The sequence below is a fragment of the Pollachius pollachius genome, assembly GCF_949987615.1.
Source record: "Pollachius pollachius genome assembly, chromosome: 1".
Lineage (NCBI taxonomy): Eukaryota > Metazoa > Chordata > Actinopteri > Gadiformes > Gadidae > Pollachius > Pollachius pollachius.
The window spans coordinates 13,745,862-13,758,672 of record NC_136934.1 but is presented as its reverse complement, the minus strand read 5'-3'; the positions used below and the strand labels follow the sequence as shown (position 1 = coordinate 13,758,672).

At 42.1% G+C, this 12,811-nt stretch overlaps 2 protein-coding genes across 2 annotated transcripts; both read left to right on the top strand.

Moving 5' to 3' along the window:
• Positions 1–393: 393 nt before the first annotated feature.
• Positions 394–4,786, top strand: izumo1 (izumo sperm-oocyte fusion 1; the record flags this gene model as incomplete). Its single annotated transcript, XM_079734223.1, has 10 exons — positions 394–469; positions 1,540–1,761; positions 1,875–1,949; positions 2,259–2,342; positions 2,433–2,453; positions 2,772–2,861; positions 3,574–3,701; positions 3,850–4,000; positions 4,204–4,372; positions 4,726–4,786. Exons 2-10 carry the CDS (start codon positions 1,548–1,550, stop codon positions 4,784–4,786), a joined length of 993 nt encoding a protein of 330 aa, XP_079590349.1. The 5' UTR covers positions 394–469; positions 1,540–1,547.
• Positions 4,787–6,474: 1,688 nt separating this feature from the next.
• Positions 6,475–9,039, top strand: dusp2 (dual specificity phosphatase 2). Its single transcript, XM_079757048.1, has 4 exons — positions 6,475–7,045; positions 7,329–7,450; positions 7,861–8,080; positions 8,548–9,039. Exons 1-4 carry the CDS (start codon positions 6,652–6,654, stop codon positions 8,763–8,765), a joined length of 954 nt encoding a protein of 317 aa, XP_079613174.1. The 5' UTR covers positions 6,475–6,651; the 3' UTR covers positions 8,766–9,039.
• The last annotated feature ends 3,772 nt before the right edge of the window (positions 9,040–12,811 follow it).

Genomic DNA, 12,811 nt, shown 5'->3' with positions numbered 1-12,811 from the left:
CGTTGAATCCTCGGACGCCAGCCTTCAAAGTTGCAGTCTGACGTCACTTCTGTTCGTCTTTGTGATTGTGGCATGAAATTGGCTAGTCGTTGTTTATTGTTAGCTACACTAGCCTCTTTAGCAAACCAGCCCGAAAAAAAAAACACAACTTTACATTGTATTGCACGCACAGCAAGACCATGCAATGTATAAATTGGTGACCGGAATAAATTAGCAATGTAATGAAGTTCGTAAGAGCATTTAAAATCGACATTAAAATGACCTACGTGGTACAAATACAAAAAAAAATCTCTTAACTGGCGCAGCCATTTTGTTGAGAGCGTCATCACTGCTCTCGGTCTACTCTCAGATTTTCGAAAGACGAAGACAAAAAGGGGGCGTGCCTTCGAGAAATGCCACAAGAAAGCTGGGAGATCTTCGACTTTCGACTCGGAAGTCTGGCGTTCGAGGATTCAGGAACACGCCATAAGTATGAGTATGTGTGGAACTATTGGAAATGTAGTTTAACGGCCGTTCACGCCAACCTTTCATACGGTCTGATTTCAACCAACATTTTAACCTGATTTTCAATCTTTTGCCACACTTGCCACACTCAAATGCATGACTATTGTGTCGTTCTCATTGGACTCGAATATTTACTTATTCCTTTAAAATGTGTGTCAAGGAAACGTTACCCTTGAAATCAAATAGCAAAAGACGTTGTAGTTCGTTTCCTTGTTTACGTTTAAACTAATCTTAGCAAACATATCTATGCGTCAATTTGGTCAATTTTATTTTACGGAATATTTAATCTATGCAAAAGTAAGTTTTTCGATTGTTTATTTTATGTGGTTGTAAACACGATACGTATGATCTCCCACTAGGTGGCAGAGACGAGCTACTTGCTATCAATCTGCAATCTACTTGCTATCAATCTGGACTGTTGCCAGTCCCTTCTGGGAGTATCTGCAAACAAGTCTTTGGAAATAATTATGAATTACTGTGTCATTATACATTTTCCTATTTAAAATAGTTAGTGTTGTCCTCGAAAAGTATTTTTTTATTTTATAAGAAGGAGGCTTAAAAACAGAGGTAATACTTTACAATAATGGTACATTAATTAACCATTAACAAACCATTAATTTACATAATTCAATGGTGTTATAAACATTAGCTAAGTTAATTAAAAGTTAACTTATGGTGGTCATGTTTACTAATGTGTTCATGTTAACTTAGGCATTAGTTTGTATATTATTTAATAAGGGTAAGGGTTAAGGTTAAACCTAACCCACAAACCCTAAACCTTCCCCCTATGCTAATGAAATATAATAATGCTTATTTCTGCACAAACAAATGTTAATTATTCGTTAATTAATACACCCTTATTGTAAAGGGTTAACAATTCACTTAAAAACACCTGATGGTCCTTGTAAAACTAATTTGTTCCAGGATAATGCAACATTTTAACTTAAAAATAAAAGTCGTTTTTTTTTAGAAAAGCGTCTGCTAAATGCAATACATCTAAATTTAAATGCAACATATGAACTTTCCTCCCTCCAGAGACATTCATGAGGCCACAGCTCTTGGTGGTTGGCCTGTTGGGCCTGTGTCGCATGCCTGCCGGGAGGGCCTGTCTGCAGTGTGACCGCAAGACCCGACTCCTACACGAGGACTTCCTCCTGTCTGCTGCCAGCGTGGAGAAGCAGATTGCCCTCACGATGATCAGGGACCACGCCTATGTCACCTACAGGCAGACTAGCCAGGCACACCGTGGCGTCATTGGTGAGAACAGACATGACGTTAGGCAATTGCTTTGATGTTAGGTGTACTCAGAGGAATAATACTTTATACTAATACGTTGCCGTACTGCTCAAAGTCTAATCTATTGCTCCTAGATCCCACCACTTTTTATAGAGTAAGCACTGAGTACCACAGTGAATTCAATCGCTTCAAGAAGACCCTGCAAACAGGTAAGATCAAGGAGACAGCTTGTGTTCCCATAGCATTAGCGCATTAAAGCTGTATTTGATTGTGACAAATTGGAATGATAACTACACCTTGTGAGCGAGGGGGCGTGGGGGCGTGGGGGGATCAAACCTGAGGGCAATGTGTGTACAAGTGTCCCATATCCTTTTTTGTCTTCATCAATAAATTAAAGTGTATTCCATCTTTCACTTTGAACTGTGTTTTGCTCTTCTTTTTTTAGTGCTGTTTTTGTCATAGATTTATCTATAAATAAATTATACAGTTACGATTATGATTCTCTCCGCAATTTCAAGGTTCAGGGACATTTGACGCCATTCAAATCATGGAGAAGGGCCGGAAAATCTTAGAGAAGCACTTGGTTATTTTCATCCGTGAAGGTAATTTGTTGGGTGAGGTTGCTGACAGTAGAAAGGACAAGAAGAGCTGTATAAAATTGACTTGAGATGATGTGTTCATCTCCCATCTAGGACTGTGCCCTAACAAGTGTGGTAAGTTCTTTATTTCAGTTTTTCCATCTTCCATTACATTACCATCCGCTGTTCAAATAAAGCTAAAGGCAGCACATGTTTACTGTGTGTGTTTGTCTGTGTGTGTCTGAGTGTTTGTGTTGATTAATGTGTGTGTGTCTATGTGTGTGTGTGTGTGTGTGTGTGTGTGTGTGTGTGTGTGTTGTCTGTATGTGCGGGCGTTCATGCGTGTGTTTGTGTGTGCGTCTGAGTGTTTGTGTCGATTAATGTTTGTGTGTGTGCGTGACTGTGTGTGCGTGAGTTCATGTTTGTGTGTCTGTGTGGCATCATGCTTTACAGGGCAGCTGTATCAAAGGGTGATAGACTGCTCCTCCTGCAAATACAAGTTATACAATTGTCCTTCTCCCCCACACCAGCTGGACTGTGGCGGTAGGTCATGTGTGTCTTGTTGCTCTACCTTGGTCAGTTGGGGTAGGCGGGGAGGTTGTATGTCTTTGTGATATGACTGTAGCAATCTGCAGTGTACACACACACACACACACACACACACACGCATCCGGTCACGAGTCTGTCAATGTGTTTTCTCATATGAGACACTGTTGCCTGTCTTTGTGCAAGGTTAACAGAGATGATTGAACTCATCCTTGTTTCCATGAATGAGTTGCTCGGTCCACCCCCCCCCCCCCCCCCCCCCCAGTCGGTCTCCCTCTCTCATCCCTCCGCACTCCTCCCTCATTCTCCCTGTGGCTCCCCCTCGGGCATAGAGAAAACCACAAGCCATTGGTACTACATTTCAAAATGCAAATCTTCTGTGTGTGTGTGTGTGTGTGTGTGTGTGTGTGTGTGTGCGTGTGTGTGTGCGTGTGTGTGTGTGCGCGTGTGTTTTTGTGTGTGTGTGAATATATATATGTGTATATATTTATGTATGTATGTATGTATGCATATAGATATATATGTATACATATATGTTTATAAACAAACATATATATTTATACTTATGTATTTATTCATATTTATTGTGTTTGTTTGATGAGAGAGAAATGATAATGGTGATGTGTTTAAGTGTGTATAATTTACATCATTATTTGTATCCATAATTCCCATTTATGTAACTACATACAGGCTATCATCTTTGTTTTAGAGCACCATTTGGAGGCTGAAGAAGGGGACCAAGCTGTGTTGAACTGTTTCCTTCCCTGGCACAGCCTGATTCAGGGAACACCAGAGTACCACTTTACCTGGGCCCCCGGCCCCCCTGGATCTACACAGGTGAGAACCCATTTAGCTCACACCTCCGGAAAGAAAGATTTGGTTTGGTTTTAGCTCAAATATAACAATACTCAAAGGACTTAACCGTAAAGCTGCTGGGGTAAGTTTCATGGATCACTGAGTTCCTCTGCAAAATTTCCTGTGTCAGCTGGAAGAAAGCAATTTCCAAACCCTGGTAGTCACCGAGGAGCCATCGGTGGTGCTGAATCAGCTGCATGCGAAAGAACAAGGGACGTATCGCTGTTCACTGCAGGACCGCAAGGCCACTGTCTTCTCCACAGTCACCTTCTTTCTCACTGGTAAAGTACAGTGTGGGGGGAATGTGTTGCAGGTTCAAAGCATCCCTAGGTCACACAACTTTAAAAGGGCTCCTGTATCTATGTTCTCTGGCTGTCTGTATCTTGTGGAAACGATCCCTAATCCAGATTGAGGACAGATTGTTGTTGATTTATGACATGGAATGTATTTTTGTTCTGATTTTTTTTTTCTTTCCTCTTTGAAGTCACAGCTCTTCCCACCCAAACTCCCATGCAGCTAATCACGTTGCCCACCCTGCCTCCAAGATACACCTCCTCGACTCTTCCACTTACCAGATACCTGTTGCTGTCTATCATTGCCATGGTGACCGCCCTCAGCCTGGTAGCCAGCATCGGCCTCACAGTGGCCCTTGGGTAAGAGACCAAATTACAGGGTTGGAGCGAGAGAGAGATGAAGTGAGAGAGAGGGAAAAGAGAGAGAGAAAGAGAGAGAGAGAGAGAGAGAGAGAGAGAGATAATGGTGGTGGGTATAGAGAGAGAGTGATAAGAGAGAGGGAGAGATGTGAAACAGAAGGGTCAGAAAGCAAGACTAGTTCAGACTTTTAGTATTCTGATTTCTGATGTACTTATTCAAGGCCAGATATATGTCATCGTTCATTGCCTCAAAACTTGTTTACTAATTATTGTTCACTACTATATACATGGCTTCAGTTATCAGTTTTTATTTACTTCTGTGCAAAAATAAACATTGTGAACTTTGTCCCCAGACTGACAATGAAGAGGAAGATGAAGGAGCTAAGAGCAAGGAGAATGGTGTCAGTTTATTAACAAAGTTTCAGCTCTCGAAATAAAACAACTCAACGCTTATCACTCTCTGCAGTCAAGGGTTTAATCCTATCATGGGATATTTACGATTGAGTCCTTTAGCAGATGCTATTATCCAAGTTTTATCAAGTAGCAGGTAAGGATTTGTTTTGTTCCTGAAGTGTGGGCAGTTGGTAAAGGGAATATAAAAGTATAGTTTCATCAGATCATGTTGAAGCGTGTGTTGCACATTTTGTAGGCACATATTCTAGACGTGGACCCGAGAGCAGGTTCTCTGAGGGAGGGCTGACATCACTTACACATAATTACACACACTAGTTAAAAATACATTGCTGTGGTTGACGCAGTTAACCTGAGGAGCTACGGGGACCTCCTGATTGGAGACACGAGGACGAGGGCCACGTGGGCCTGGATAAGAAGATCGGGATGGATAAATCTCCAGGTTTAATGTTTTTTTTCTAGGATTAATAGCCCCAGCAGCCCGCTTAATCCCAAATAATCCCTTTGAGAGCAGAGCCAGTGAGTATGAATCCATCCCAGTTGGATTTTTGCCATTGTTGTTTAGTTAGGATATTTGTTTCTGAGGATGAATTCGTGTTTTTTGACATGAACACTACAGAAAATGACCACATTTCATTTATACATCTTTCACATTCATTCTCTAGACTGTATGTTCTGGATGAATATAAATAAATACCAACGGTATTTAATTCTGGGTTCCTTTGTTTAGTTGTGTTGTTTTGGATTAGTTGATTGTAGATAAACAGTGCAAATTCAGATCCAAAATAGCGTTTTTTTGTAATAGGTGAAGCATTTCTGTCACATAGTCCAATTTTGATAATGAAGACATCCACATTTTAACCAAAAAACTCAATATGATACATGTGTTTGAATATAGTTTTCCAAAAATTTAAACATTTCGGTTTTTGAGGCTAGCGGGCTAAACGTAAGCAATGTGCCAGGGTGAAAGGGACACGATTCATTGAAGGGATGAAGAACAGGGGAGTGGCTGTGTATAAGTTGTTGTGGTGATAGCAGGGTGTGACGCTTCCATTTCCTTTTTGGTAAACAGAAGAAAAACCACCTGCTTGTTATACATCACTTGTCATAGCAATATGCAAACAAGAGTCCTGGCTAGGAAACGTCACCAACAAGTTAACTATCACATTATGTTAAATGTTTGTCTGCCCGATAAGATAGTCAACACACACACACACACATGCACGCACGTATACACACACAAAAACACACAAACGCATTGGCTTTAATCATCTTATTGGACACATTTCATGTGACGTTTCTATGTGCTGATACTGAAAACTAACAGAAGAATAATTGTTCCTTTTTTTACCAATCACGTCTCCAGATATACAAACTATGGGTGTTCAATCATAGTGAAAGAAAGTAATTAAATACAGAGCACAGTTACTGGATAATCCAAGAGAACCACATGGGCCTAGGGAAAATCTGATTTATGTCAATGCCCTTAATAGGTGTACCGAGCTGCCCAAATATGATGTTTCCGCTTGTGACGTTTGCGTCAGTGGAAAAAGTGGGTGTCTCCGCGGTTTTCCAGTCGTCGAATACCCGCCCATTACCCAGCTGTAATCAATGAAAGAAGCGAAACGCTCATTTTAGGCTAGGTTTATTCAAGCTGACAAGGAACTAAAACAAATAAAGAAAAAGTAAATTTTAGGTTAGAGCGGGTCTTATTTTCTTTGATTAGTGTTTGAAAGAGTCAATCAAACAGTTGACTGACTTTTAAGGACCGTTTTATTTTGGTTTATTTTCCAATTTTCTCAAAATAGGCCTATAAAGCTTACTTCATATTTTTAGTATATTTTGCAGGTATATTCTATATTTCCGCCATGATTTCAAACAATGAGCCGTGGGAAATAACAGGCAACGAACTGCTTCCAATTCTCAGAAGTTCGGAGCAGTTTTCTTCTGAGGGCTGCATGGTGCTTGACTGCAGACCGTTCCTTGCCTTCTCCAAAGCGCACATACGGCAGTCCAGTAATGTCCACTGGAACTCGCTGCTGCGCCGGCGGTCCAAGAGCTCCGTTGTCTGCCTGGAGTGGTTGATAGCGGACAAGACGCTTGTGGGAAAGTTACGCCGCGGGGAATTCTCGCCGGTAGTGGTGGTAGATGACAACAGCCACCTCATGGCACAGCTGAAGCACGAAAGCCTAGCCAACATGTTGCTCAGTGCTCTAAGAGCCGAGGTCCCTAGAAGCACTGTGCAGATATGTTTCCTAAAAGGTAAGCACAATGTTTTTTTCCATCCAACATTTCTCTTTGAATAACCTTTGACTGTATAGGTTAAGGTCTAGGTCTTGAGGCCCGTGGTACTGGCCTCCATCATAACGAATACATTTTAAGTTAAGGAGAAGAAACCTAAACCCAAATGTTTTTATGATGCACGACTTTTTTATATTCGGTATTTTTCGTGACTTTTTTTACCCAATCGTTTTTATTTCTAAACAATTTGAGACATGAGATTGTCTGGCATGTAACTTTATTTTCTCAAATATTATTTTGTAAGGTGGATTTGCGACTTTCGCTGAGGCTTATCCCGAGCTGTGTTCCACCTCCCCGGGAAGCGAGCCCCCCGCAGCGGATTCAGAACCCACGGCGCCAGAGCGGAAGACTCCCTCGTATGATCAGGTTAGTCATAGCATAACAACATACAAGAGGGAAATGTCTTTCAATTGTTTAGCTGGCATTTATCCAGTCTGCTATATATATATATATATATATATATATATATATATATATATATATATATATATATATATATATATATATATGCGTAGCAGTTAACATGAAGGTTTCTGCCTAGAGTGAAGTGTAACAGGAAATGTATAAATAATACAGTTGTGTACAATAGAATAACATGATGAAGATGCATGTCGAACTTGGCAAAGAGGGAATCAAGCCATGAGACCTTGCATGATCACACAAGTTCCCATGCATATGTGACTAGAATTGGCCTTTAAACTATCAAAACTAAAGCATTTGTGGTTAGCTCACCGACGGCGTTTGGTTGACTCCTCTGCCTTTTGTGTTCTATGCAGGAGGGTCCCGTGGAGCTGCTGCCCTTCCTGTTCCTGGGCAGCGCCTTGCACTCGTCTCGCAGGGAGGCGCTGGCGGCGGCAGGCATCACGGCCGTGCTGAACGTGTCGTCCACCTGCCCCAGCCTGTACGAGGGGGAGCTGCGGTACCTGCGGCTCAACGTGGAGGACAGCCTGCTCACAGACATCCGGGCCTGCTTCTCACAGGCCATCGCCTTCATAGGTGAGCAGCTGGGCTCTGCGCGCCCCCCCCCCCCCCCCCGGCAGTGGGGACTACCTGCTTTCCGAAGCATGAGAGGACCTTTTACTAATCCAGGGAAATCTGGAGGATTGATTTACTGTGGTGTTGCCCACAGGTTAGAATGTAGACGTCAACACGGTGAATAAATGCTGCTGAATTTCCCTCTCTGGGATTAATAATGTGAATCCTTTTAGAGCTCTAGTAAGATGCCTTGCCCTCTACCTGCTAATTAATGACACACGCCTCAAAGAAATAACCCTTGAATTGACTGCTTAACGACTTAAGTGAAATAAATCATGGCGAACAAGTTTAGTCTCAGACCGATTAATCGCTGCAAACCCAGCTTGGCACTTTAATGCGTCATTCAGTAATCCAACCAATCCCTTTCCCTCCTCATCATAATAACAACAATCAACCCCTCTCTGTGTCCCCCCCGTCCCCCCCTGTAGACTCTGTGAAGGAGCGGGGAGGCCGCGTGCTGGTGCACTGCCAGGCAGGAATCTCCCGCTCCGCCACAATCTGTCTGGCCTACCTCATGCACGCCCGCCAAGTGCGCCTGCAGGAGGCCTACGACTTTGTGCAGCAGCGGCGGCGCGTCATCTCCCCAAACCTGGCCTTCATGGGCCAGCTGCTGCAGTTTGAGACCGACGTCCTCTGTCGTGGCTGAGACGATGGGAGGAGCGGGGGGTGTGTCTGTGTGTGTCCTGTTGGGTTGTACAGAAATGGTTGATTTCCATGCCTGCTTTGTTTTCCCTAAGGGGCTCGCGCAGTTGGAAAAGCCGCTTATGTGGATGTTGGCACATAATAGGTGGACGTGGGGGCCTACTTTTCTCAAGGCCCGTAGCAACCGTTGGATGACGGAGAACTGCTGATGATGGTGGCCTATTGCAGTGTGAATCGCATTGAAGTCATGGGACTCTGACCCAGAGGGGAAATTATGTTATTTCTATAGAAATAGAATTCGCGCCCTCTCTCTCTCTCTCTCTCTCTCTCTCTCTCTCTCTCTCTCTCTCTCTCTCTCTCTCTCTCTCTCTCTCTCTCTCTCTCTCTCTCTCTCTCTCTCTCTCTCTCTCTCTCTCTCTCTCTCTCTCTCTCTCTCTCTCTCTCTCTCTCTCTCATAGAAAAGTTTGTTTGTGTATGAGAGTCATTTTGTTTGGCTTATGTACCTTACAAGGGCTGTCTTTGTTTAATGATGGACACCTGAAGATGGTCTGAGTTTCTGGCCAAATGTACGATTAAACAACTCCACACACAATTGCATGTTTTTAATTGTGAGTATGTTTATTGTTTTAATTTATTTCAAATCCAAGTGACTATTTGTGACTGCACTTTATTCGTCAGAAAGTTGTGCTGTATAGCCGCCTCGTCCCGTCATATTAAAACATGCTGGGGGGAAAAGAAATATCAGGCTCTTTGTCTTTTGTGAAACACAAACTGTGAATCTATTGCTTTTCCTATTTATCTGATCATTGTGTCAACAGATATACAGGCTGCCAAATAGTGACCAAACCATAGCCCGCTAGGATGGCTACTTTAAAATAAAGTAGGCCTATGTCCTGTCAGGAGGTCACTCAATTATGTTCAGCTAGTTGATCTCCTTGTATGTCTTGTAATCCCCTCCCCTCCAGATATTGAAGTCATGTCTACAAACTGCCATTGCTACACTGCCTTCTGTCGCACGTATCATTGCCATAGGTAATATAATTTTGTAGCTTAAGCTTCTACCTCAAATTGGATTATGCATGATCAAAAACCATGAATGTGTAGGCCTATTTCTATTGAATTTTTTCGCAATCTAGTAAATATAAAATCTAGTGTTGAGGCTTGCAATCGTAGGGAAGAACTGATGTGGACCTGTTTTAAAGAAATTTAAAACGGCCAATTTCATTCACAAATGCGTAAAGAGTCTGTAAGTAGACCCTTTTGACGGATCTTATTCTCTAAAAACTAAACCACAAGGGTGGATCTAGGTAATTTGAATGCCTTCAATTCAAACGCACATTCAGTCGCTAGCCCACCATGAGCCAACAGTGTCCTCTAGCGAAAGCTTTTGTGATACGAAAAATAGTAATGCAGTCTCCTCACTAGATAGCGCTACAAGATCACGCCATGCTGCTTAACTGCTGCAACACGATTTGCCAATTACATCGATGTCTCTGGGTGGCTGTAATTTGAGATATAACATTAAACGGGAATGCCTTAACAGCATTATAGTTTAGCCATTAGACTTTACAACAGAACCTGAGACTGAGGTTTGTTCCCTAACTGACCCCCCCACGTGACACTTTTGTATGAATACACTTTAATACTGTGCATTGTTGCACTCATTACACAAGTAGATTTCTTTGTTTTTTGTCGTTGTTTATTACTATATTCTTAGCATGTTTTACTTGTATTCTGTTTCTTTTTATTTTTGCACAATTGTGACTATTTTGTCTATCTATCTGGCCAATGTGGGGAATTTATAAAGTTGTATTTATCTATCTATTTTTTTATCCATTCCACTATCATGGAAAAATATCCGTATCTAATACGAACACCCTCACGCCAAGCATGTGCACGCACACACTAACACACAGTATGTTCTGAATGATTTTACTCAGGAATTTAAACGGCTAACAATTTACATCTCTACATTCAACTCACCCGAGAGTGATGTTCCATACAAGTGATATAATTCGTTTGCTCAAAGGTTAGTATTCGATTTGATTCTGGCAAAGGCATGAGAGAACCATTGGCTTAGCCTAAGGAGGATAGTAGTTAAGGATAGGATGAATAAATAATGCAAAATGAAAAACAAGCCAGATGAATGATTTATTTGCATTTTGGTTATGTGTTGTCTTCACAAACACTTGCCTATAGAAGCAATGAGCTTGACTCCAAAAACGACATGTCTCTTGAATTAAGTGGACCTTTTACTCGTCACAGGGAACAATTCAAATAAAGGCATGAAGTCGAAATAAGGGTAAAAAAAAAAGTGTCGCTCCTAGGTATGTATCCCGCATGATGTCACTACTTCGGACGTCATGACTCTACGGAAGCCTTATGGGTCTATTCTAATTTGAAAACTTAATAATAATCATAAACAATGCAAATTAGACATTTACTAAATATGGCTCTTACAGGCTACATTCATGATAACGACCACTCGTTTTTTATGTATTGCTTTAAGTATTCAGCATGTATCTAGTTTCTAGTTTTTTTTCAAGCCCTGAATTAATTTGTGCAGTGGTTCGCGTGTACATGCATACATATTCAGTACTTTATATAGTACATATTGCGTGTGTGTGTGTGTGTGTGTGTGTGTGTGTGTGTGTGTGTGTGTGTGTGTGTGTGTGTGTGTGTGTGAAGCACATGTTTATACTCATGTGACAGGGGCCATCCACATTTTTTTCCACTGCTGCACACTCCGGCAACTCTCCTGGCTGTTTGCTGTGAACTGAACAGTGTGTTTAATCCGTACAACCTTGGCTTCAGGGGCACACCCCTCTCCCCTAGAATCCATTTTCAATGTGTCACTAACCACAGTATGCCCACAAACACACACAGCCTCTTGACTGGAGTGCACTCTCCCGCTAAAAGCTTTATTCTCTTTCCCTTTATATTTTGAATGTGTGACCCAGAGTGAATATGCAGCACCGTTATTTGCCAGGCGGAGGTCGTAATGAGAGGGCCATGCTCAGAATCCTAATTCAATGGCGGCCAGAGGGGCGGGCTTGCCAGGTTTCTCTTGTTGAATCATACACTGCGCGGGGGCAGCGTGCAAACACACGCAAACAAGCAAGACATCCTACACACCATTCATAAGAATCTGTGTAAGCGTGGGCAGATGTGAGTGGTGCGTGCTTGTGTGTTTGTGATTGTGTTTGTGTGTTTTTGTGTGCCTGTTTGTGGGTGTGTGTGTGTGTTTGTGTATTTGTGTGTGTGTGTGTTTGTGTGTGTATGTGCACGTAATTTTGGTTTGTGTGTTGTTGTGTGTGTTTTTGTTCATGTTTGTTTGTTGGTGAGCATGTGTGTTTCTTTGACACTATATAAAAAGAGGCGCCTACAGCCCTACAGGCCGGTATCTCCCTGTTGCTAAGGGCACTCAGGTGGAGGGGTTTTCAATGAATCATCCTTCAATCCATTCCCTTTCCTGTACGTCATGTGTTAGCTTACAGTTATGTGTATCTTTCTTGAATAACGAGATAATAACAAGTACACTCATGATGAAAATGCACTTTTGTTGATCCTCAAAATATATTGCGTTACTATATATAAACAGAATATTATAAACTTAACCAAATGTGCAGAGCCATTGAGAGTTAAAATAACAATGTGTCTTTTGGCTTCCGCCCACTGTTTGCTGTCATGTGCAGATAAACAAGAGCAGGGTACCCATAATATACCCACGTTATACCCACGTTCCCACTGAGTGTCCAACCAGAACACCCCACACGTCCTTTAATGAACCTATGGTGTACACCATGCATGGGCTCTCAGAGTTATTGTGAAGCTGATGGATGCAAATGCCTGGTTAAATCACTCGCACGTGTCAATACAAGTTGTCTGCTGGGATTCAATGAGGAAGTGAGGCAAGGCCGATTCAAAGCAACGCACCATGAAGTGAATATGGGTTGGGATTGCAAAAGAGAGGTCGGAAATTAAATAAATAAACAAAGGGAGGAAAGAAGGAAGGGAGAGAGGGAGGAAGGGATGTTAGGGAGGAAGGAA

Excerpts from the sequence above, each read along its gene's own strand:
- dusp2 (XM_079757048.1), top strand. The coding sequence starts at position 6,652 with ATGATTTCAAACAATGAGCCGTGGGAAATAACAGGCAACGAACTGCTT. Across the intron at positions 7,451-7,860 it reads AGACTCCCTCGTATGATCAG|GAGGGTCCCGTGGAGCTGCT; the intron begins GTTAGTCATAGC and ends TGTTCTATGCAG. Across the intron at positions 8,081-8,547 it reads ACAGGCCATCGCCTTCATAG|ACTCTGTGAAGGAGCGGGGA; the intron begins GTGAGCAGCTGG and ends CCCCCCCTGTAG.